The 26,506-nt window shown below is 39.4% G+C and overlaps 2 protein-coding genes across 4 annotated transcripts in view; both read right to left on the bottom strand.

Moving 5' to 3' along the window:
* Positions 1 to 6,992: 6,992 nt before the first annotated feature.
* On the bottom strand, positions 6,993 to 8,902 carry LOC100747552. Of its 2 annotated transcripts, XM_012380878.3 has the most exons (6): positions 8,435 to 8,901; positions 8,123 to 8,367; positions 7,924 to 8,028; positions 7,532 to 7,839; positions 7,365 to 7,470; positions 6,993 to 7,280 (listed from the first exon to the last, which is right to left on the bottom strand). In XM_012380878.3, the coding sequence occupies exons 1-6, from the start codon at positions 8,665 to 8,667 to the stop codon at positions 7,117 to 7,119; spliced, it is 1,161 nt and encodes a 386-aa protein (XP_012236301.1). In that variant the 5' UTR covers positions 8,668 to 8,901; the 3' UTR covers positions 6,993 to 7,116. The 2 variants fall into 2 exon arrangements, with proteins under 2 accessions (XP_012236301.1, XP_003486457.1); XM_003486409.4 differs by having other exon boundaries at positions 7,532 to 8,028; positions 8,435 to 8,902.
* Positions 8,903 to 9,206: 304 nt separating this feature from the next.
* LOC100745042 (ras-related protein Rap-2a) overlaps positions 9,207 to 26,506 on the bottom strand; it is a 28,871-nt gene continuing 11,571 nt past the window's right edge. The window contains exons 1-4 of one of the 2 annotated variants that reach the window (XM_003486391.4): positions 20,918 to 21,462; positions 13,348 to 13,458; positions 11,958 to 12,381; positions 9,207 to 11,784 (exon numbers count right to left, since the gene is read on the bottom strand). In XM_003486391.4, coding sequence (XP_003486439.1) covers positions 11,485 to 11,784; positions 11,958 to 12,381; positions 13,348 to 13,442 — 819 coding nt within the window. In that variant the 5' untranslated portion in view covers positions 13,443 to 13,458; positions 20,918 to 21,462 and the 3' untranslated portion in view covers positions 9,207 to 11,484. Of the gene's footprint in view, positions 11,785 to 11,957; positions 12,382 to 13,347; positions 13,459 to 20,917; positions 21,463 to 26,506 lie in introns of those variants that run through there. The other variant, XM_003486390.3, reaches the window with a different exon arrangement.

A 26,506-nucleotide genomic window follows, 5' to 3' on the forward strand; every position in this document is an offset into this window, starting at 1 on the left:
GCGTCGCGACGACGGCAACGAACACCACCACGACAACCACGACGTCGACGTCGGCGGGTGCTACTAGCGGTCGGTGGTCCAGGGACGTACGGCGGCTGCGCAGGCGCACCAACAATTCTTCGACTCTGCCTGTCCGATTAAATTAAAGCTAGACTTTTGTTTTCTCTTTCTTCTCCTCTGTTCTTTCCTTTTCCCTTCGTTTTCTTCCTCGGCTTGCTCTTCCATAGTTTCTTCTTTCCTGCTCGCCTGGACTTTTCTTCTTCTCTTCCTTCTCCTTCGCCTACCCTCGGTGATTTCCAAAGGTTGCTACCTTCAAACACCTCTTCTCGTCACGCGATGGAGATTACCGGTTTTGGGGTTGCTTCCGGTGACGCCGGGACAATAATCTCAGGGGAACAGTGCTTTCGACGGGGAGTAGTTACCTCGCCTCTTTCCTCGTGATCCCATTGCTTGATCTCTCGGATTTGTCCCCGCGTTAATGATAACGCGTTAATTGTAACGCGCTTTTGGCACGAGAAGAGAGAATAACGGCGAAGTAAATAAATTAGAAGAGCAGCGACGAGTTGTAGAGAATATGAGGGAAGTTTCTTTTATTTACACAGATAGCCACGCATCCCGGATCAATTCCCTCGAGTTAAATCAAGAAACATCGCGTCCTGCGTCATATAGATCTGGAAATACTGTGGTTGTTGTCCAGAGAACCTTCTCAAGTATCGAATAACGTGTTGTAAATCTGTTGAACGAGTCAGTGACGTGCTATTAATTTTGAGTAACAGATTTTACTGACTAAGAAGAATGGTTCTCGTTTATTGAAAAACACTGTTGTTTTGAATTACAAGCGAATGTAAGTAGCGGAATATCGACAGTGAGGAAATTCAGAAAATTGCCTATCATTGTATATTAAATTAAGATGATAATCTTATCTTAAATCTTATCTTAAAATGATTATCAACCTGAAAAGTATCTCTACTCCTATACACTAAACCTGAAGAAAACCAAACCTCTGCAACAACATATCTGTCCTCCATAACACCTATCCGCAATGCCTATTTTGCCAAACGCAGCGCATAAGAGAGCTTCAACGACGATATCCAATGTATCGTTCCTCGCACACTGTCCCAGCTAAAATTCACGAAGCGAAGATTTTTGCAGACGCGAAAGTCGTGCGACACATACCGGACGCTTTTGTCATAAAAATTCGACTCGGTGAACTTGGACGTCTCGACAAGCAGCTTTATCTTCGACCGCCGTTTTACCGACGTCGTTCAGGACGACTTATCGATCCCCTCCGGCAGTGATCGTGAAGAGAGTCAACTTGCAAGAGTGGTATCGCGCGATCACGTGGCCGCAGATAAAGACCATGGATGTGCCGTTGCACGTTGCATTATTCTTATGATTTCCATAAAATCCAGTCAGCACACACACACACACACGTGCGATGTTCAAGAAGCAATCGTGGGTTATGAAGAATTGAACCTGAATTATAGAGTACTTTTTCAAAGTAACCCATTGAGAAAATACGCCGTGTTAGACGCAGAAAGAGACACTTTGCATTCGTGAAATTTTTAGTGTTGAGCGAAGTTACGCGAATACCTCGGGAATGCACTTTGCCAAAGTGACGCAGTTTATTGCTAGCTTGAACGTATTTTGCTTAAAAATACCATATAACGATGTATTGAGGAAATTCTCAGTTACGTGAATAAATAGTTAAGTTCGGAAAGTTCTCGGTGGCAAAGATTTGCAGTAGATAGTTGAAGAGGAATTCCATTTGAATATGTACTCTTTGGGAAAATCAGAAAAAGTCTTTCGTTTTTATGGCTGTTTATTCAACCCTATGAAGGGGTTGGTTTTAAAAATATTATATGAAAGGATTAGGATAATTTGCTTCTCGGAGTAATTGTAGGAAATCGACGTAATATTTTACCGATTATTCTTGGCATTAGTTTTAATCCTTCGCTTGTCTGCGAGCGTTTTAACATGCGAAAACATCGGAGGGCAATTCTTTAATGGGAAGTTCAGCAGCTCTTTCAGAGGGAACATCTCGATCAAACTTTTTCAAGATTATCATTCAAGCCTTTTATCATGGAGAAACTTGCAGGATCGCAATTCGTCTTTGTAAACTAAATTTTCTTTAAAATGTAAGACCATTAAAGCGTCGGAATTGAGTTATGAGATCGTTAACTGACTACTTCCTTGGGCGACGTGTGCGGTAGATGTCAATTTCCTGTAAATCTCGGAGAAATATTGCCTGAAGCAACGTCGATACGAGCAACAGTGCTTTTTTAGCACGCATTTTTGTCGGCGAAGCAGCTCGTCGCGTCCAATATCGAGCTGGACTACTGTAAATCTCGTTGCAAAGTCTCGTTGTATTCTTTTCGAGTTTCATCCGGTTACTGAATTCGCGAGTCATAAACGCCGTTTCTTTTTACTTTTCTTAATAAACGTGTTTCCTAAACGAACTTTGTGCGAGAATACCAATCGAGCTTTGATCGTGATATCTCTTTAATAAACTGACACGAAACGAGAGAACCCGGGTAATATCTAGATGTGTAAATATGATTTCCAAGCTCTCCAATCCCTAGGATACGTTCCATTTGTTAATTAGATTTTTACGGTCAAAGTCGCGGACTATTTTTAACGATGACTCCGCGGCTTCGCTATCGATTTATTCGACTTTTTGCGCGTCGAATGTCGAATGTCTCTCCAGGAATAAGGTCATCCCTAAAAGAAGCTTTCGCCGGACGAGAAAAAGAACACGAGGAGGGACTGTCGAAGCGTCAAAACGTTCTGAACTCGCTTCAATGTCGTGTTTTTCTCGCCGTTTATCGAAATAGGGGGAGGACTTATGGATAAGCGTCATTCGTGAACATAAGTACGACACGAGTCGTATCGAAAACATTTTACAGTAATATTCGCTTCAATTTACGACGTGCTCAGCAGCGTCTTTATCCCGCTTTTCAGCGTGAACTTTCGCTTACCTCCCATGCATAAGCGCAAACATTCGTCGTTAAAATTTATAATGGCCAATCTCCTGTATCAGTGCTTCTCGAGTAACAGAGATATTAAGATCTGGATCACAATCCTAACGAGTGGTGTGGAGAGACACTAGTTTATTCAAAATTTAGCCTACCCTGCTGAGGTAGGTACAGACGCACGATATCGTGGCGTTGTGATTTCGCAACCGGTGACGCAGGATTATATTTTTAATAATGCGACGTAAGATTATACTACTAGCAATATTATATATTACACGAAGATGCATAATCGCGCAATATTATTATCATACAATCATAAGGATGAATTTTATAAGAGATAGTGCGTACTTAAATTTTGTAAAAGAAAAATTAGAAAAATAGATGTACTCAGTAATAACTAATTTTTAAATGTACGTAATTTGTGTTCTTTTTTTTTATTTTGAAACTATACGGTACAGATTGGTCAAAATTTCATCGCTATCTCGTCGTAGCGTTTATTTTTATCAAGTGTTACCTTTGTAACTCTTCTTACAATTTAATTTAGAGGATTGCGAGATCTTTATAGACTGTTTCAATAACTACGTTATATTTTATCTGTTAGTACGCACTCTTGTGCCATATCGATCGTTTGCGCCTGGTTTCTAGTACCAAGAAATAATCTCTTCTCCAAAAGCTTTTTCAAAAACTCCGATAAATTACCATCTCTCCCCGTAAGAATCCTGGAACACCGTTCAGTTACGTGCGTAGAGGTACTCGCGTGAGAATATGCGGTTGCTTCAGCCAGGGTAATGGGATGAAATTTCCACGAAAGGTTACCCAGACAAGCTGGAAGCCTCCAATCTGGTTGGCTTCCTGCTCGCGCGACGTGCTCTCGTATCAACTCACGGATATGGATGCAATCATCTCGCTCACCACTGTCGAACAATTGGCTGTTTCATCGGGAATCAGGCGAATTTACACGAGAGGTCCTTATTGCGTTGTAACTCGTAGAAAGCGATCGAATCGTCTCGGTACTTACGGAAAGCTGCTTACTCGTAAAATCCTCGTTGTGTGGCACGTGGTTTCGCGAAAGGAGGATTAAACTTGAAGGAACGCGGTCTCTAGCAAGGTAAGCGTTTAGATCTTCTCTGTGTGTAACGACGAAGGGAAGCTTTCAACTGGGGCTAACAATTTAGGGAAAGTTCCTTCCACTTTCTAATGCGGAGGCACGTGATATTAACAGGAAGAAGATCGTTAAGGAGCCGGGATCGTCCGAACTTTATGAGCTACATTCTTCATGAGCGACGAGTCCCTGTCAGAATGTTCTTTAGCCGTAAACTTAGTCAATACTCTCCCTAGTTGCCCGTCTCCGGTGCTCGTAATTTTCTTCGCGTGTTCTTGGGGAAATCGAACACCTCGTTACAGGTGACACGGAAAGTTTGCTCGTAAAACGTTTGACACTCCCGAAAGCAACGTGAACAAGTTCTTGGCTGGCTGACTTTGCGGAATTAACTTTGAACACCGCCACAGAAAGTCGCTTTTCGTAAGAGTATTCTCTCTGTTCGTGATTTATCGTTCAAACGGAAGACAACGCTTGCTTGTTACGAGAAAATCGCGAAGTATGTAAAACGTAATCGGGTTGAATTTAAACTTTGATCGAAACGTTTATACGATTCTACTTATCACAATGGTGAAGATCGATGCTAATTGGTTTGCTGCACGGAAACATTCAGCCTTTTGAATTTTCAAATTTACCTTGAGCAGAATCTAGTGAGTGATTCGTGCGATTAAAACGAGTTTAAAATAGAAAATCACATTACGCGTGAATCTTCTAAAATATCCTCTGTTTCGAGAACGACCGCGGAAAAAAGGTAAGCAAGAAATTCGAGGTTACGTAACCGCGACGCACCCTCCCAGCTGCAATTTAGCTATGAATAATTCACCCTCGGAGAATAGAAATAAATCCATCCCCTTACACGGATGGATCCGCGAAGTTAGATCTGCGTCTGAATTTACTCTTGTGTTTTTATCTCGTGGATTATTCACATCCCGAATTACCAAGTTATACGATCAACGCAAATATTTGTACAGTACAGTACTTTCACGGTTAAAATTCCGTGATCATTATTTTTGTTCATTTGTCACTCTTCAACAAGAGAAAGGGGAGAAATATAACGAATGTAACGAATTAGATTTCATCTATAGACGTTTGTTATTGCTAGCTTTCTACTTATATCTATAAAATACCGCTTCGATACGCGGAGATTGGGTCCACATTCAAGATTAATAGCCATAGATTGTGGTATCACCGTTTATAGGCGAAAAGGATGGCACCGAAAACAGACTCGAGGTCACGAAACACTACAACGTCGAGATTCTTTGAAACAAATTAATTTTCATCGTTTTATTCGGTATAGGACTAATGAATCATTGGGATTAAATTACTACTAGGTGAAACAAAGGGTACAACGTGGTGAGATGAATCGCCAGCTATTCGAGAAAACTAAGGAATAAGAGAAGAAGGGAGAGGAAGACAGAGATAGAAATAAGATGAAAGCTCTACAGCTAATTGTGAACATTCAGTTCGCTAGGTCTTTAATCGTTTTGTTACGAAGAACAAAGAGAATCGGTTAAGAGATATTAAGTCTACAATTTCGTGCAATGGCGCAATTTTCTTTGTATGCGGGTTATTAATAGCGCAACGGTTATGCGTATACATGGCCGTTCGCGGGAGCAAACCGCACGTTCACGCTGCTTTCTATTAACTGGTATTAATCCCAGGTATCTCGTTTGCGTTCAGATTTGTTGTCAAAGGCTGAACAACTAGTCGACGACGCGACGTGCTAAACTGGAAATGCTAAAACGAATTTAATTTCGAACTACGGCATCGTATAGAATCGTACGAGTATACATCAGTTAGCTATCAATTAAATTGAAATTTCAAAGAATATCTGCATTTGTCTTCTAACGAAATATATGTTCAGTACTGTGTAGTTTTATTTAATATAAAAACTGTTTTTTAATGAGCGAACATTTTCTGTTATTACTTGTACAAACCGTGGGATGGAATATGTAAAATTTTGCATATTATAAATATATATACTTTAGAGATGATCAATGTGAAAGGAAAAGAAAGAAGTTGAAAGTTGAAAGAAACGTTTAATTCTACGATTACAAGCTCCAAAGCTTCTCCTTATCTTTTATGATTTTTTTCCTTGTTTTACTCTGAATTTATTGTGTTGGCAATATAGGAACAACGGTCAAATTCGCACGCAGAAAAATAATTCGTCCATTAACATTTTTAGGTTGATTTTTATTAAAAAATCTGTTAATTAAAGATTATTAATAAAAGATAATCTTTTAAAACAAAATAATGTTCTAGAGAAATATACATATTTCTATAAAGACTAATAAGAACAAACGAATTACGCGCGGAATTGTAAACTTGCGCAGTATTCCCTATTGAAATCTCATTGGTGGAATAAATTTGTATCAGCCAATCAGAGTGAAACCGCCAGAAATGTTTCTACCAACCGTCTTCTGCGTGTCCAATTGTTTCAGTTTTTCGAATGTGATGGACGCGATTGTGAAAGTGAATTAAATATAACAATAAAACAGGAAATGAAAGAAAAATATAGAAATATTCTGTTTTGTGATAGTGTTAGAGTGTTCAGTAATAAATTCTGTGAAATGGTATTAAAGATTTAGTCAAAAACGAATAGACATCGCGCGTATGTGTCGTCACACATGCATCGTAGTAAAATTGTATGCATCGTACAAATTGTCACGTATCATTTACGAGCTTTTAAGTTGTTAATTCAATGCTACTTATTATGTTTAAGTGAAATTAATTAAATTTATCCTGCGCTGTTCTAGTGTAAAGTGAAATTGAAGTGAATTATTCAACAATAGCAACATAATCTACAATTAACGTTCACGTCAGAAACGCTGTGTTTATGCATCGCAAGAAAAAGGTAATTTTTATAAATCCCGCTCTTTATTTCAAGAGATATTTAATATATTCACATATTTAACATATTTAATTCTATTTAACATATTTAATTTTATTTGACATATTTAATTTTACTTAACATATTTACTTTTACTCACAAAAATATTTAATTTAAAATATATAAAAAAGTGTATGAAATTAACTAAGTGATCAGGAAGTCATCGAAAACGAATGTTTAGTGCTTGATACAGATACTAGTCTAGGTTTCATTATTTGTGCATAATTTAATTTAATTGTATTGTTCATCACATGTTCCTCTGACTCATCCATACAGTTAAGTTTTCCAACTGGCACTTGCACTTCTGACAAGCCTTCTGCACAGAGGAATGTTAGATCGTAATTAATAAAAAATATATAGATATATCTTCGAGATACATTAATGATACAAAATCACATACGTAATACTTTAAAGATGTATAGTGATTTATCTGGACTACAAGAAACAACTTCTGCAACAATAAAGTTTGATACTTGTGGTGTAAAATCTGAGCCAATCTTGAGCATCTAAAAATGAATTTCATGTAAAACTGTGATTAAAAATATAATTACTATTTAAAAAAATTACCTTAAATGCTATAATATCATTAATTTTTGGTTTTGTTGTCATGACTGGATATGTTTCAAGATCTGTATTCACAAACTCTTTTGATTCTCCCAATACCATAATTGAAGCTATACTTGCGCTAACATTTGCGTTGACTCCATTTACTTCATTGCTTTGATGCTTTGCATTCACCGTGTTCTTTACCCTGTTGTTCTCAAAGGTAGGTGGAGTAGAATTATTAACCATTGATAATAAATTTGTAAGTTCATGAACAGGTGATACAGTAGTATGGACTCCTCTTATCGTTTCTGGACATGTAACTGGATTTTCTAGACAAATTTCGTCATCTATGTTATCAAAACGAATATGTTTACCAAGAGGGACAACTTTAGCATTTATAACATAGGCTTTACTAGATCTGTCTCCTTCGTTTAGCAGTAGCTGTTCAGGTTTCGAGCTTTTCCGTTTTCGTGCACGTTTTCTCCTTGCATATACATAAGGAATTTCTGCATCTGTACCTGTAATACAACATAAACAAATAGAATCTTAATACCATAAATAAGTAATACTACACTTTTGATTCAACCAAGGTGCTTACATCATTTTACTTACTTTCTTTAGAATTTTGCAATTTGTCTGTTATATCAGTAGGAAATTCCTGTTGCATAGGGCTTGACTTTGCAGCAGGAGAATTTATCGCTGTTGGTCCAATTCGTTTTGAATTTGCATGATTACTTTCTGGATCTTGTTTACCTGCGTCTATTGGTGAAACTGGGTTGCTGACGGCTAAATGAAGCTGATTTATCAGTTGAGTACTGCTTAGTTGAATATTGCTTAGTCGAGTCTTAGGTAAAACCCTGCAACACTTTGACTGAAATGATACATTATTGCAATATCACATACCTTTATTGCAAGAATTCTTACAAAACCGTTTCATTCTCCTTCAAAATCCGTACGTCCTCGTTAGGTGGTAAATATTCAACTTCGTTTAGAAACAAATCAAATGGCTCATTAATGTGGAACAGTACATTAATATGTGTTTTTACATCCTTTATATTTATCATTTTAGTCGAGTCAATAAAAATCCAACAAAAGCGATGCAGATCTTTATGGTATTTACACAAATCGAGTTTAATACGGAAATTTGTCCGGCTCATATTTTTTTTAGGTTATGCTTTCACTGTTAAGGTTATGCTTTCACTGTGAAGGCTACGTATATCATATACGCATAAATATGTACTCATGTGTATTCAAACGCGTACCGAAAATTATTAAAAAATAAATCAGATGTATATGCACAGTAATAAATTTAGGTTTTTTTATCGCATTTAAGAATATTGCAGAGGTAAAGCAATAATTTAACCGTTATATAAAAATATTGACTATCTATCGATAATTACTCTTACTGTAACGAGTCTTTGAAATTCGTAAAGTCGGTATTTCAGTTCCCATTGAACAAAATTTCAACACAAAATTTCATAAAAAAATTAATTTATCCTGTACTTTATCTATGGTGCAATCAAAAAGATTCTGTAGTAAAGATTCTGTAAAATCGTTTAGTACTTTGTTCGCAGCTAGTAAATGTAAATAAAAAATCTTACCAGAAAATTAAGCTTTTATTGTATACGTAAAATACGTAGAAAAGTATATATTATATATTATGAAAATTTTAGGGGATAAAATGAACAAAACAAGATTATGTGGAAGTTAAATATGACATCCATCTTTTATTTAATTTCTGTTAACACAATGATATAAAGTCAAGGGCTTAGACTACTTAATAATTTGTTACCACATATTTTTTCCACAACTACGCTAAAAATAGTTACAGTCGTGTTAAGTGCAGTTTGCTCAGAAACTCCATATAACGTAGATTTATTGTACGAGTCGTAAAATTCTTTAGATTTCCGTAGTGTGATGATAAGATTTCATTTATTAAACCGATTGGTCTAACATTAATCTAAGTAACACGAAATAATGCGATTGCACAGGTCAGGCAAATACATGATTTCAGCAAAAGATTTCGTCTATAATAGATAATCTTGGAGCGATTAAATAGCTTTGATCTCGAACTGTTTTACATTCAAATAAATTATCCTCTTATCGTGATGTGCGATATTTCATAATCGTTGAACGCGTTAAATTACGTGCTGACCCGCGGCTACTTAATTACAATATACCTATGTAAAATTATACCCAATGTGGGTTTCGATTCAACGAGATATCCACATCACAATGCTCTGTTATTTACATAGACTTTCTACATTTACACTAACCTATATGTATTAGTTTTGTATCTGAATAATAGTTCCGAAAACGTGACATTTTTTCACAAACGATAAATTTATGTATCATGCGATAACGCGAAGTAATAAACTTTTGCATCTAATCTTAAAACCAATGATCGTTGCATAGTATTTCCTTTAAAATATATAGACACCTCTATCTCTGTTACCTAATTACGTAAACAGAAATCGTACACGCTACTTTCTCGTTATTAGCAAGTTTACCAAGTACAACGATACTACTTAAAAAGCTATCTGCAATCGATCAGAATTTGTACGTGGTTGTTCGTTTCACCTGAACATTATTGTACTCGCGGTAACTCAGATTCTAGGCAAGGCAATCGTGTACAATAAGTTCACGTTCATCGTAATTGACAAATAAGTCGATATTCCGTTTTTCCAATACGTCTCGTTAGAAGTATCTACATGTCGTAAATAACGAATAGAACGTTTCTTCTAACGCGATATATTCGCAAACTTTTTAATCTATAGATCAAATATGTGTAATATATATATATGTATGTATATGGAAATGGAAATTATATGTATATATATGTATATGGAAATTAACCTCTTTAATTAAACGATATATATGGTATAAAGAACAGCGTAGGCAAGTGCTTGATGTAAGATTAATCGACTAGCCAATAATGCTTTATAAAATATTGTTTGGCCGTTGTACGTGTCCGTAAGTGGATAATAAGATAGTGAGTGGGCAGTGGGAAACAACCCTGAAATAGGATACCTTTGTAAGATACTTTGATATATTTGTAAAAATGGAATTCTACGGTTTGATAATTCGGAATAATTATGTTAACAACAGCATATATGCCGTTTGGATCAGTTTATATTTCATCGATCAGCAACGTCGAATAAAATCTTTAAAATCATTTTGCATCGAGAAAGAAGAATAAGGATTTTTTTTCTCGATTGCGAATGAGAACCGAACCGACTATGTCACAAGGAATAATTATCGCTGTCAGCTCAATCGCAGAGCGTTCCATTGATCTCTTCGTGGTGTTTTCTTCTACCTTGGAACAAGAGCTTCAAATTTTTCGGGACATATCTTCTAATCGGAGGCGAAATAGAGACACATCAAGTACGTTGACTCGCGCTACGCACATCGAATTGTTGAACGATAAACACGGAATAATTGAAACTCGTTTCTTTAAGAAAATTTGCTACCTAAATTTTTCAAGGTCGGACTACGAAAACTATGAACGGTACGATAACCGTATGAGAATTATAAAGCTTCCAATCGAATAGAGGCCATTTCTAAGGAAAGTGTTCTCCATTTTCAACTTGAAATTGTAGGCGGAATCTTCAATTGGGAAACTATGTTATTTTGTTTTAGCTTTCGATAATCTTAACGATATCGAATCCTCAGCCAATGAAAAAGAAGAAATTACCGTTAATGTTGAATTCCCTTGGCTAAACGTTGGCCTTTATCTTCTCGTCTACGACATCTTTAGCCGTGTAATTCTTTCGATCGACCATTCGACGATCGATCCGAAGCGTGTCGAACGTGCCGTACGGAGACGTCGGAACGTCGAGCGGGAAACATCGATCGATCACAGCGAACGGAATCGCTAATAGAATCGTCGCGGCATAGCTTTGCCCTCGCCCTTTCGATTCCCTCACCCTTTCTCTTTTAGATCAGCTTTTGGATCAGTAGCGACGAGAGGCTCTTTACGATAGAATACAGGAATTCCTCTTGGACTCGGAACGTTCACGAATCTGCTGCAAATGCTGTAGCTGCGCCGGCGATGGAACGTGAGCGCTGCTGCTACGGGAATTCAAATGCTGCGGTGGCGGCAATGATTGTCGGCGACGACGTCTCAACGCTGGGCTCAAGTTGTATTTTAGTTTCGCTTGTATCAGTAGTTCCTTAAACACCTGCGAAATGTTCAGGTTCTCCTTGGCGGACACTTCTACGAAGCCGTTCTCCCATTTCATGATCACAAGTTCTCTCGTGCTGTCTGTATCCACCTGGAACAAGCGTGTAAAATAGTTTGAATACAAATTTAATGTTTCATATTCGTATTTTCAAATTCAAATTTCCAAATGCGAATTTTTCAAAATCAGACCCGTCGAAATCAAATACAGAAATTGAATGTCATAGACGAAAGAACTCTGTCGCATTCGGCTACGATAAAAGTTACCTCTTGTGCCGAGTCGGTCACGTCGACTTTATTGCCAACGACAACAATGGGCACGGCGCCTTTGGTGTTTAGGATCTGTGTTCTCAGAGTCTTCACCTCAAGGAACGTGTTAGCATCGTGAATATCGTAGACGAGAATAAACGCGTCCGCAGACTTGATGGATAGGTCTCTCATAGCCGGAAACTCGTACGAGCCTGAGGTGTCCAGGATGTCGAGCGTCAAATGTATCCCGGAAACATTGAAATCACCGTGATGCATCTCTTCTACCGTTCGCTTGTACTTTGGCGTGAATGTGTTGTAGAGGAACTGGTTAATTATCGCGGATTTGCCAACTTTCGCGGCGCCCATCACCACGATCTTGTGTCGTATGGAACTCTCCACTTGTTTTCCACCGCCGCTGTCTGACTCTGACAGTCTCTCATTTCTGAAATATATTTAGAAATATCCTCGATAGAGTCTAGCAAATTATAAGAAACATCGAAAAGATTGACACGTAACGAACTAATGAATTTATTTGTTTTTTCTTCTTTTTTTGCGTAACAGCTATGGTTTGAAAAACAGTTAATAACAGACCTGTACCTTAGAACGAAACACAGGGGACAAATAAGAGAGCCAACTGCCTCGTCTTTAAGGGGATAACGTCCTGACGAAGAGAATAGTGCTAATGAACATTGAAGATCCTCTTCGCTGTCTCCACGCGTTATTCAATATACGTTTTGTATAGGAGCTGTCTTGAATTTGAGTCGCTATTAGTCCCCGGAATATCTGCTGTGTATAGAGCATGCAAGTGGAGGTGGTGCACCAGTGCTTTTGCATGCACCAGATAACAACTGTTCCTAAGTATCTCCGTAATCATCCACGCTTATTACGAGTAGAAGTCAGACGCGGTTATTACCGAGCGTACAAAGGAGAAGAGCGCGAGCTTCTCTTTTTGCGAAGACTAGCCACAAAATTAAAGCTCGACCTAGCTTAAGAGCGAGTCAAGAGGAGGTCAGGGGATCGAAGAGGAAGTAAGGGGAGCGAAAAGAAGAGGAAAAAGAGCAGAGAAGAATGGTTGATGCTTGGAATTCGTTTCGAGAACGATGGAAAATGCACTTTCACCCGTAAATCGTTTTGTTCTTTCCCATGGGTTCGTGTAATTCTTTCGTTTGTTTCGTATTAGCGGCGATAGTATATTCCGCGAATGCAGGAAGGAAATCAGTCGACGCTTGTAAAAGCAGCGTAGCTTCGTTCTCTGTGAAACAAGAGGAAACAGAGGAGCACGAAGAATACGGATAGAAGTACCTTAGGGGCAAGAAAAGGAAGATTCTCCTTTTCTTGTCGAGACGAAGGATTTTCGAGCGCGAATAAGACAGATTTCGAGACGCTTGAAAAGTATAAATCTTCTTACCTAATGTTTTTCGTCGTTCCATCTTCTTGGCCCTCTTTCAACGATGACGGTTGTAGACTGAAGCGACGACGAAATTGATGCCGACCTTTCATCATTTGTGCAGAGGTATGCCTATAAAACAGACATCATGAAAACGTTCGATGTATGAAGAAGAAAAGATTTGATAAAGGCTAATTCTCGTAGGCTAACGTTTTAACGATGAAGTATCACTTGCTTATGATTTCGAGAAATTACAAACAAAATATTGCGCCGATCGATAGGAAAGTCACGCGGCGTTCAAAGAAGTCCAAGGTCTGTCGCGTCCAGCGTCGTATCATTCACGCAAAATTATGGTTCTCTCATTGAACGACGAACGTGAAAGTCGCAAGAGAGAGGCCGATATACCGTTCGTTATTACGTTACAGATCATCTCTTTTGCATTGTGTATCAACGGAGTTGCTCTCCAAGAAATCTCTTTAAACGCCTCCGACGCGTATAACGTCGGCGTTAAATTTAATTCCATAATTTGCCTTTATCTTTCGTCGGTGACTTTCAAAATTAGTTTACATAATTTATGAGCGCTGGAGACAGTTAACGTTGGGCGACACTCTCTCTACGTTCCACGGCGTATGCATGTGGTTAAAAGTTTCGAACAGCTGGCACAAAGCTAGTCTATAGGAGCAACCGCGACCGATTGATCCACCTACGATAGGCAGATAGATGTTCGCGTCTCTTCTGATAAAGTGGGGCGAGTCACACGTATCAAATATCGTATCGATCGTCCTGGCGACTTTAATCGTGCTACGACAATCCCGATTGAGGAAACCCGCACGAACCAATTCATTATTGGAAATCCGCTAACTTCTTTCGATTTCCATAACCGTAATTTCCAGGAGAATCTTCCCAGGAAATTAAAGAAGGACGAGTCACGTTGGTTTAAATGAGAAATTTAAGGAAAGGAACGAATTTTAAGCGGCTCGAAGGAAGCGTTCACGCCTTTATTGGGCAAGGGTGCTCGTCTGTTAACAGGTTTCGAGAGATCGCGTTGGATCTGAACGTCGATTCCGCTAGGATAATTTCCGTCCGAGTGGATCGGTAACTAAATACGATTAGTTTCAGCTGATTCACCCTTTATGCGCGTGATAAGCCGGCATTAAGACACGAAGATCCTTTTAGGACATAGGTTTATGGTGGGCTTATTAATTCGCAACCAGCCAAGAAAATTATTCGCCTTGATTCTCCCGCAGCTTATACGTAACGTTCGTTCAAGGCACTTTCTAATGGAAATTATGAATACGCGGAATTTATACCCCTAGATGTCGTCTTAAGTTGTTCGCCGCATTCGACGCTACTTTCTTACCCCATGATACTTTATTTAACAACTTTCTCGCGAATCTTTCTTCTTTTTTCTCGATTCTTTTTGCATTGAGAATTCTCCTCCCCAGAAAGAAGTGCGTAATTTGAAATTCTTTCGGAAACTTTCTTATTTCCATATTTAACGAACTACAAAGTTCGGTGGGAACGGATATCGTGAAATGAAAGAACATTCGTTAGCGGTTGTCCAATTTTTCCACTTATATCGCGATTGGTTCCAATCCGAAACGTAGATTGTAAATTTTCTTAACTCTGCTGTGACCTGTTAATCTCTATTTATTTTACAAGCGAAAAGACTTTTAATCTTTTAAAAAGTCGTTTAACGTAAAATTGGAACAAGAGATTACGCATGCCAGTAACAATTTTTGTATATTTTGCTCGAACTGGAGATATTTCTTTACCGTTGGAAGGATGCAATTGGGTTGAAAGAACGTAACGGCGTTAAATGCGCGTTTAACTTTGGATTTCATTCGCGTGAAATCGTTCCATTATTTAAAAAAAAAAAAGTCTGAAAGGCATCCATAAGTGACCTTTTGTTCCTCGGCGTAGCTGACATTTTCTGATCTTGTCCAACCGATTCTTTATTCCCTGTGAATAAACACGTGAACTTGCCACTATTTACGTTCACAGTCGCGTAACGCAATTTCCCATCTGGATAAATGATACGCGTGTTTCACGACATAACGTGCCTGTTGTGTATGTATTTGCACGGGGACAAGACTTCGTAGATCGATAGACTGTTACGATAATTGCCAGGCAACCACGTGAAAACCTCGCTGATATCGTCTCCGATTGTTTTGATTGTACTTTTCGAGTTCGGTGCAACACCAGGCGTATTATCAGCGTGATATTGTATTAGGTCGTAATATATCAAATGTTCGTATTATTCTATTATGATGAATATGCTTTTCATCGGAACGAGTTTACCAATGAAAATACTGTGTTGCTGTAATTGACACATATGTGCCATCGAGATGTGTATAATGTTTTTAATACTATGTTTTTAATACTATCGTAGAAAAATATTATTGTGTCAGATATTGTAAAATCTATATATCTGTTTATTGTGAAAATTAATATCGCTAAGAGGGAATAAAAAGCTATGTTGGAAATTTAGGACTCTGGAAAACGAACAGTATGTTCGTTAGTAGTAATTCCTTCAAATACAATATTAATATTATCTATGACTTTGGCCACGAAGTAATTAAATTTATATTCGTAAAGGAAAATGTATTAAATTTTGTACGTATCCATTATGTTATTGCAGAGAGAATATCATAAAACTTCTGACAGTATTTCGAGTAAAAATACGCAAGAGTATAAATTAACGCTTAATTTTATTCGGTAGATTATATCGCAGACAAATTATCACAGTCTATCGTATAAATACATAAATGTATAAATGATATACAATGATATTCTTAACGTAATCTAGATAAAGAAGACATTTCATATGTTTCCAGTTAATGTATTAAAGACATGAAAACATAGGGATTTTGGCTACCACGAAGAAAATAATATTTTTATCGGGCATTTTACGGCGAGAAAGTATTTTAACATCCTTCTAACGTGCCACGTTGTTTCATACGGGGAATGGCTTTGTTGTTTCGTTAAAAATTGTAATGGGCTATTGCCGTGGTGTGGCTATAGATAAAGATGAGTAATGAACCCGACGTGTTTTAAAGAAAAGTCAAGCTCGAGAAAAACGGACGGTGGAGGGATTTCACGGCGCACTACAGGATCACACTGCTTTGTTTGCAAATGCCGTGCATCCTGTTTTCCTGCAGCCATTATAAATTACGCTTAAAAGTAGCCACTTGTTAAAATTCTTGGCGCGTTAATTTCTGACAGCTCTTTTCTAAATACTATCGCAATCTATCTTGCGGAGCGTATACTTCAGTTTTTATAAACTCGTAAAATATAACAAAAAGGTAATTGAAACTTTTATCGAGAATCTACTTTTAACGTCAATTACTTCGAAAGTGAAAAAGAATAGAATTGGTAAGAGTTAAAGGAGATTCGGCCAGTGCTCCGCGCACGTTTTAATCTTCGCGCTTATTGCTTCATAAAGCTTCGACCAGCCGATATCGACGCTTAGTATTGATCAACAATTTCCAGCGATATTACCCTCGTAAACCATCGATCCGCCGGTTTAACTTTTAATCTGGTTGCACGAGAATTTATTTCCATCGATACGAAACATTTCCAAATCGGGCATATCGCAGTGCGTTCGAAGTCGATCGGTATAGTTTCGTTTTGTAGGAAGCGACCTGTCGCGTCAAAATCTGTTTAATTAATTAAGAACCGCGGCTATCGGTAACGCAAATATACGCGTTGCGATTTGTTGTTTAACTGTAGAGAAACGATATCCCTCTCGAGGGAAGGTAGCAGTTATGGTTCTACGAATCTTTAGAACGTTAGCACGAAACGCGCATGATAAACGATACTTAAAACCGTTTCATTTCCGTTTGGCCGAATATTTCACCCCTCGACATTCTTACTCGAATCCAACGTCTTCGTCGTGGAATTAAAATACTGTTTTTCGATAGGATTGTAACTGTCCTTCCGGAGACGAACGAATCCTTTCGTACAGCTGGGAAATTGAACGAACAGAAAGTAGAAATAAGTCACGCGAACGTGAAGTATCCGGACTGATAGCGTTACGTCGTTGTTCGCGTAATCAAATGCATCTCGAAATCCCCGGCTTTTCGAAATAATCCGAGCTAAGTAGATTCAGGCTCTCGTATCTCTTAGACTTCTGTTTTCTTCCATTTGCAACCATAATCCTCGCCTTAGATGCACGGAAAGAGCATGGTAGGAGTCCCGAGCCAGTTTGCACGAGACCCGATTTTAATTTATCGATGAAATACAGTGACGATCGAAACGACGACGCAATTCGGTGCGGGTATCGTTCGAAAATCTAAAATTATGCGGAAGCGGGTAATACGTTTCGGATCGATATTCAGATTAACTAGAAAAATGATGCGGGTAGATGTGTCGGTTTATCAAGTGGCATACCACGTCGCGATAAAGTCCTCAACGATTTATTTCCAATTTGACGGACGTATTTCTCCTTTTATCTGACACTCTAACTCCGTGTTTTTTTCGACAAACACGTCCGAGCAAATATATTTGTCCAACGAGTCGATGATGGCGGATAAGCGGAACAGACCTTAAACGTCGTTGTTTCGTCGACCTTCGCGATACATTTTAGTACAGAATCGAGTAAAAGAGGGGAGAGGGCCACAGCTAGGAACAAAAAGCGGAGGATTTGGGCGGCGTGCAACGATCAAATTGACATGCGTCGTCATGGCACGACGCGTCGCTGCTATGACATTAATTAAATTCAATGACTGCGTTAATGCCAGCGTTAACGGGTCGCTGAAAAAGTCACTTGACTGTTTTCCGATAAAGAACGTCGTGTCGATTTAACGTTGACTTTACGTTGAATCCGACTTGCAACGCGCATAACCCCTCGACTACATGTGTATCTCTGCGTCGGATTGACTTTCCTCGTTAGAACACGGATTTTCTCCCTATATGGGTAGATTTAGTTTCAAACATTATATACGACAGTGAGATAAATGAGCTGAGAATGTTAAAGATAGATAGACAGATAGATTTATCAAACGGAGGAAGAAAATTCATAACGCATGTTAATTAAAAAGTTAATATTTTCAAAGTTACGAAGAATGTTTCGTTTCTCGAATTCTTTCAGAAATTTCTGCCGGTGTTCTAACGATATTTTACTTATATTTTCTCTTGAACCTTCTACTAAAATCTTCCAAATGATAATCTTCCAACTTGTATTTTTTTAAGGACTTTTTCCTACGCGTAGCGAATACTATTTTTCTCTGGACTTGAAGAGTTTTTTTTTTATTATACTCTCGTTTTTGTAACTACAAGATGAAAAAGTTTGCCTTTACGCTCGGAGAAAACTCGAGAATATTTTCGCGTGACGCGTCAAATGAATTCTCGAATTTTTCCAGATTCGAATTTGGTATATCAAATCGTCCGAAACGTAGGGAAGAATAAAGTGCTGGAAGTCGTTGAAATTGTATTTCAAGAAGAATAAATGGCGGGTCGAGCGTTAAGATAGTTCGAAGACGGCTGTACTTTAGAAAGAAGTTTCGAAAGGGAACGTTCCATGGAACGGTTCGACAAACATCGATTCTTCCACGTGGATTCTATTCTATGGTTTTTCCTCTCGCTGCGTGTGATTTACGACGTAGGGTTCCCGCGTTGGTTCATGAGGACAACCAAGGGCTTTCCGTTGTCGAATCATACGAGTAATTTCAATTCCGCTTCAGGGTTCGTTCCGATCTGTACAGGTTAATTCCCAGAACCGATTTATCTTTCATTTAGCACACGTTCCTGGAAAGTATTTCCCCAAGTGAACTAAACTTTCAGACCTTTTAAACTTTTTCTCGAGAAGGTTAACTTCCATCAAACAGTAAGAGTAATTAAAGGAGGAAAAAGAAGAACGATCTTTCTGGAAATTTTTCACGACTACATATTTCGTGTTTTATTGTCGAGATTACATCGAATTCTGACGATTATAATTACAGTCAGCTGTAATTATCGTTCGAATCTCATTTGTTTTCGTTCAGTCCGAACGACGTTGAAGTCGGTGACTTCCTTTTCTCGGCGATGGTTCTAATTACGAACTCTTTAACATTTTCGCTGCGACCACAAAGGTCTTAAGAAATTCCTGATGATCCAAGGTTTCTAAGAAGTAAGGCCTCATTACCAACTTTTTGTCAAGAAATGAAAATGCTCCCCATTATACCAAATTGCTTCTCAGTCGAACGAGTGACCTTTTAATTAAGAAAATTGCGACGCTCCGCATGCATATTCATAACATATTCGTAGCATAAGAATAAGCATTCTGATTGTAACTATATCGATGACTACTTCTCGCGAGAAGATTCTCTCGAACCTCGTACTTCGCGTTTATTATCCGAGTTAAAACGATTCCATCACGACGACGCGACGTTTTATCCAATGAATATTAACGAAGGAAAGCGTAAACTGCAAATCAAACGCGTTTCCTCTTACAATGATCGAGATATAAAGCGAAGAGAATACGACGCCTATAGAATCCCTTGTTTAGAGTGTGTTAACGCTCGAGTGGAAATTTGTATGTAACGTAAAAAGGTTTGGCCGTTCACAGGACCGTCTAAAAATCCCACGCCATTTACCGTCATAAAGGTATTTACTGATCGCAGACACACGTAAACACGGTATAAATGGCCCGGCAGCTCTGGCGGAAAATATCTTCACCAACCTTGCTCGACCTCGTGAATTAGACACTACGGAATAATGGCAACAAATTTGCGACAACTTATCGGCTAGCTAAGACTCTTCCCGTGAAGCTACACGATAATCGATACTCGAACGATCGTCTTCGAGCAGTTTTGCACACTCGGGAATGTCGATCTGTGGTTGCAGTGGATACGTGTTTTGACAAACTATCGTTGACCATACGAAACCAATTGAGTATTTGATTAAGAAAACTGATGAAAATATTCGAAATGGCTGTTATCTGGAAACCCATTATTGCGCAACGTGCATCTAGAGAAATGTAGAAGAGTATGATTTTTGAAAGTTTATTATCATTCATAACGTTATATAACAAGGCTATAAATTATTCTGTGCGAAGGACTGGAAACGAATATTCACGAGGATACGGAGAGGTCGGTTCGATTAATCACAGCGTGTGCGAGGAAAAACACAGAGAGGAAGAGCAAGGACGGTGAAATTACAAGTTGAACCACGTGGGGTCGAAGAATAACAAGATCCGTCAAGGCATCGGGTGCGCGTTTCCTCGAACGATATTTTCCTCGTGCTGACTTGGCTAGCTTATTCCACGTCCGACGGCGTTCAATTCAAGCATTCGTTCGAAAGTAACTCGTGGAGGAAGCGAGACGATCCTTACGGTGACATATTCTTATATTGGTAACGCGATGTCGAAGAGCGAAGAGAGAATGAGCTCGTCGAGGGCCGAAATAAGGAAAAACAGTAAAGGAGAAACAGAGCGAGAAATAGAGCGAGCAAAGGAGAGGAGAAAGAGAAAGAAATAAAGAAAGAAGGGGGCGTGTGCCTAGAGTTTCTGACTCGACGGGACGCCAAAGTCGTGTCTATGGGGAAAAAGCTAGCAAAACCGAAAGGGAATCGCGCCCCTCTTGCTCGTCGACATTGGCGACGTCGTACTCACCGCCCTTACTCCAACTCGTCTGAACTGGATCGGTGCAATACGACGAAACCCGACAGCATGGAGCCGGCTAGTTCCGACTGACTTCCCGGTCGTTGCTCCACTTTCCTCGTGCACGCATTCACCGCCTCACAACCATTCTACATCCACACACATAGTTGGCTGATTATCGTCCAATACTAGATTCCACCGCGCGCGTACACACACCCTCTTTCTCTCTCCCTCTCTACGTACTACGTATCCGTATGACGCGATGATATGGCGGTATTCGAGTACACGTAACGACGCATCGAAACCTGACCGGTCGCTCGTGTTTCATTCTACGCGATCCAGTCAACTTCGGTAACAAAATTCACTCGTCATTCACCGTCAGTGATCATCCAGAACACTTGCCGTGCGCGTACGAAGGGTGGACGTTTCGAGAGAAACCGGCCAGATCGTGTATGAGTTATGCGCGTTCGTTGCCAACCGTTGGCCAGCTTCCGAAAGCCACGACACGTTGCTTTTCGTTGACCTTAATGTACCGGACAACCGCGATATTAATGGAGCATTCTCCGCGAAGACAACGAGGTTGTTGACTACGGGTCGGACGTACGATGGCTACTATTTTAGTCAACGTCGTCTTCCGGAATACGCGTCAAGGAAAGTTGTTGCGTTTATCGTTCCCATTTCTCAACGAGGTTCAGCTTTATAGATACCATTACAGTCCCTTAACAAAAGTAACTCCTCTCTTCGAGAAAGCCTCTTCGTCCTTTCCTATGACCTTGTTTCGTGCGATGTTGAATAAAATACACGCACGACTTATATAAACGTGGCCAGAGCGATACGCGTGTGTCGACCACACCTTTACAAATGTGCGGTCGCGTCGCGTCATTGCTCGCACAATTTTCTCAACAGCGATCGGTGTATGCTCCTAAGTAAACAAACGTGAATGTGAGTCACGCTGTTGACTACACGAATGTATGTATGTGTGCGTTTGTTCGATAGCGGAGACATTTTGGGAGCACTAAACATACTTGGTACTCCTTCCTTCTCTCTTTCTCTCTCTAGACGTCTTCCTCTACAATCTTGACACGCAAGAAATTTACTATTGCCTTTGACTGAACTCGGTCCAACTGGGACGTTCAGGGCGTTACTCTGGTTTTGGTCGATGTTTTGGTGTCGCTGACGCCGCCGCCGTCCCTCGTCCCCGCGTCGTCGAACTCAACATTAATGGTACGAACGGTACTTCCTCTTCGCCATTGAGGAGACGCTTCTTCGACAGCGAGGATATTCGCGATGAATTACGAGGCTTTCTCGGTACGAGCATCATCGTCCCGTTGCGTTTATTGGTGATCGTTGCGTTTACGAGCGGCGACGGCAATTTACAACGCGACGTTTGTCATGAGATTCGGGCTGTGGATTGTATCGAGGATCGTAGCCAGATCTGCGCGTGCTTCTTGCATATTCTGGAAGTATTCTAACGAGATGGAAAGCAATTGCTCTAGTTTCGTTGGCCTGTTTAGTTAGTCGATGCTGAAGCAAGCCATCTCAGTTCGATGCTAATGACGTCGACGATGGTTTAAAACTACTTTTTGGACGAGTGACATATGTTTCGAGGGAGATTGATAAATATGTTACTTCTGATTGATGGATGAGTCGCTTCTTCTTCTTCTTGAGCATCGATACACTGCCCTCTTATTCCTTTTTGCTAACTTCTTTATCGTTTCAAAACAGAGTTTAATGTTTCAAAAAGACATTCTCGTACGTCATCAAGATCGATTTCTTATCAGGAATTATCTCCAAAACGAAATCTCTGCTCGCACCATTGTGCAGGAACGTTCCTTTCAGAACATTGCGATTTATAAGCGTTAACCCGATGGATAAATCGAACCACCAAAAATTCATCTCCCGCTTAGCACTGACAAATAGCAGAAACGACATGTTTTCTCGATTCTAGGAGAAACGTAGATTCTGTCACGAGATTCGACGCGATGGTAAATACTGTTCCTTCCCATCAACGCCCATAGAAAGGGTTTCTCCTCGAGTGATTCGACGTTCCCTCCCGTCCCGTAAGACAGTTTCGAAGAAGCGAAAGATTGTTAGAACAAGTAGGGATATAAAGAAGAAATTCGTTTTCTCTTCGTAACCCTTGAAGATGAGCTTTTGATAGGTTCTCGTACTGTGTTGATTCGTGGTATTGAAATACACAAACTTACGAATACGTGAGATTGGCGAAATTGGTTCAAATTGATGTTTTCCTCGCTTCCTATCGCCAGACATCGCAATTAACTCTTTGTATACTAAGGTGGAAGTCTTCTTGGTATAATATTTTTATCGCACGAATGTTCCTGCCGAGTCTAATGGAAATTCTACCAGAAATCTTCGACCTTATTCGTCATGTTATGCGTCCTACAGTTTCTATTTTTATCTCTTGACATTTAATGGTATACGTATAATCTCTGGGAAGGAAAATAACAAACGGTAACTGACAATGTACCTAGCCCTTTGGTCTATTTTTAAATATAGATATTGTCTAAATAGTTTTATTAATCTATTACGATACGATCTAAATTTATTATCTAATCATTGAAAACAGTTGTGCATAGAAACGTATCGCTCGGAGGTGATGCGGAACTTCTCTACTTGTTTGCAAACATTTTTATAACTGATCTTTCTCTACGTTCGTTCTCATAGGTTAGAACTATTTAATAACAAGATGCATAGAAAAATTGCTAAAAATATATATCTGACATTTACTCTGTCATTTGCTATTATTTTATTCTGTCGTTTACATATAGCACCTTAAAATATACTAAAGGTTAACGTATAAATATAACATGAATATTGGTTCTTTGATTACCGATTAATTTGGTAAAATTCTAGAAGTGCATCGGCACAGATAAGCAAAGGATTTGTAAAGCAGGCACTTGGATATAAACTAATCCCGATCTTCGAGAGTTTCAAAGAGGTCAGTAGTTCTCATACTAATCGCGAAGATTCTCTTAATACCACTGTCGCTCCATCGGTATACCTAGACTAGACTATTGGCCTCGTAATACGCTTGAACGCCCGCTTGAATCGCTCTCTCGTGAGCTTGCATCGCCTAGTTTTGCCAAATCTTCCATTTGTATCTTCCGCAACGATCTCGAGGAACTTTTATATTCATGTTAAGTGAAATAGAAAAGTGTCTCTTATCTCGAGTTCGTGATTTATCTCGAGATTCTTGCGCTCATGTGTAATCTTCTTTGAACTGAATTTAAAAGCATCGATTATTCCGCACAAAGTTTTCTTTCTTTTATACAACTTTCTGTCTTAAAAAGGAACTTTTGTCCGTATTGTTTAACCCCGCTGTCTTCTTTCCATCATTTTCGGCCCGATTTAAGTTTGAGTAAAATAAGAAAGAACTGCTTGTTCTCGTTTTAATCCGATACTAAGCATTTCCTTTGAAACGTTTCAGAGCATAAAACGAGAATTCGAGAATTCCTCGACTCGATTTTATTCCAGCTGATCTTTCGTTCAGATACAAGAATCGAAATCCGACCGACTGATGTCGACCACTCGAAATTCTAGGTCTGCCAATAACATTGATTAAATTACAGAGGGAAAAAAGCAGGCTAGAATCCCAGCCATTTCTCCTTTGCCTAGATCCTTTCGATTCCCTCGAGTTTGTCCACGTAATTCCAAAAGTCTCCATCCCATGACGTTCGATACTTACATCAGGAAAATTGTTTCACGAGGTAGAAACACGTGGCCCGCGGTAGAGACGAACGTTTGTTAAACAATATGTCGCATCTGTGTTCCAATGTAGACACAGGAGAACGCACGTGACACTTGTTACCGCGTATTTGGGTTAAGCCGCGATAACGCAGGCGACGCGATGCTCGATAAGTGGTGAAGCAGCTCGCAACGACGCATAAATTTCAAATATCATTACGGGGTTAGTCGAGCGTCTCTTTACATCGACTATGGCCTCTTTCCTTGTGATAAGTCGGGGAAAAAATCGTATCTCATTAAAAAAACACGGCGCCAACCGCTCGTTAAAGGGTATCGACCTGTGAAACTACGAAACAGCATCGTAATATACGCGTCGCTTCCACGAAGGGTTACAATTATAACGATGACGAGCTGTCCACTCACGAGGACAATTACACGTAGTCGAGCGGAATTCGTGATATTTTTCTCGACATTAACCGTAACGTTTATTACAAAATACGTGCTTGTTTCAATTTTGATTCTGAATTTTACTCTTCTATTTTTACAGCTCGTATTCGAAAAGGCTTCGTCGAAGAATAATCGATTTCATTTACGAGTTTCATCGTGAGAAAGTCTACAGATTTGATAAAATTATTTTCTCTTTATCAGATAGCGTTGGCGACATTATTAGGTAATTTAATAATACAGTAAAAAAAGTAATTTCGCAAAGACGCGTCTCAGATTCTATTCAATTTTTCTTCCCACGACTTTTAATATCCGCTTGCTTCGATTAACAATGAAGCAAACTTTAATTCCCTTGTGCAGCTTGAGTACAAGTTCTCGCGATAACATGAATCTTAATGTCTACTTTCCATAATTCATTTCTCCACGGCGCCAGTGCCGGGTTCTGATCGGTCCCGTGCGTTCGATTCTCGCACACAAATCCGATCGATTTCAATTTCCACGTTCGTTTGGTTCGCGGAGACCGTGTCTTGGTCTTGATGCGCAGAGGCGTTACGTCGAATACGAAGAATCGGGGTCAACGAAAGAAGTACGGAAATGCAAACCGAATCGTGAGTTGGGACAGCAATATTCCAGTGGAATAGAGGCGGGATGCGACCGGGGCAAACGATTTCTCGCGACAAAATCCGCTTTCGAGAGTAAACAATGAAGAGATCGTGAGTCGAATGTGAAGTTCGACCGTGACACGAAAATCCTCGGAACTCGCGTTTACGAATTTGTATCGTTTACACTTTAAACATTGTTCTGTAGGTTTAACGATTTCATCGAATCAAGAACTTTGCAATGAAATTAGTTGTCGGAAGCCAACGATATTACTTTATAACTTTTTCGAATATCGTTCGCCAGTTTTCTGATATCGACTCAAAACATGGCAAAGTGGCTTCGAAAATAGGATGACGAAGGAACCGGAGAAAAATTGCCGCGTTATAGTCGGTATTTTGTGGCGAAACAATGTCAGAGAGGAAATAAACCACGATCGAAGATAGAGAGTGGGATACAAATACAAATGAGGCGGCGAAAGCACCGTGGCGAGAATATCTTTTTAAAGTTCGATGAAGATCGACCGGTGGGTTCGTTTGGGTGGACAGAATGTACGGAGGAAGATAAACCGTGCAATTTTCTGCGACACGCGAAATCCATTGTACGAGAGAAATCGTCGAACGTTCTATTCTTCGCTTAGCGTCTGTAAATTCCTTGCCCGTAGGATGTCTTTTTCTCTTGCCACGCGGAATTTATTCAACGACGTATTCTCTCGAAAAGTCTGACGAATAAGCAGAAAAATTTCGTTCACTGTTACGTCACGATAAACATCCCTCATCGATATTCCAGACAAACGATCGCAGTTCGCGAGAACAAGATTCATCAGCCGTGAATAATATTTCATACAAAAATCGA

The sequence above is a fragment of the Bombus impatiens genome, unplaced genomic scaffold, assembly GCF_000188095.3.
Source record: "Bombus impatiens unplaced genomic scaffold, BIMP_2.2 scf_0113, whole genome shotgun sequence".
NCBI classification, from domain to species: domain Eukaryota; kingdom Metazoa; phylum Arthropoda; class Insecta; order Hymenoptera; family Apidae; genus Bombus; species Bombus impatiens.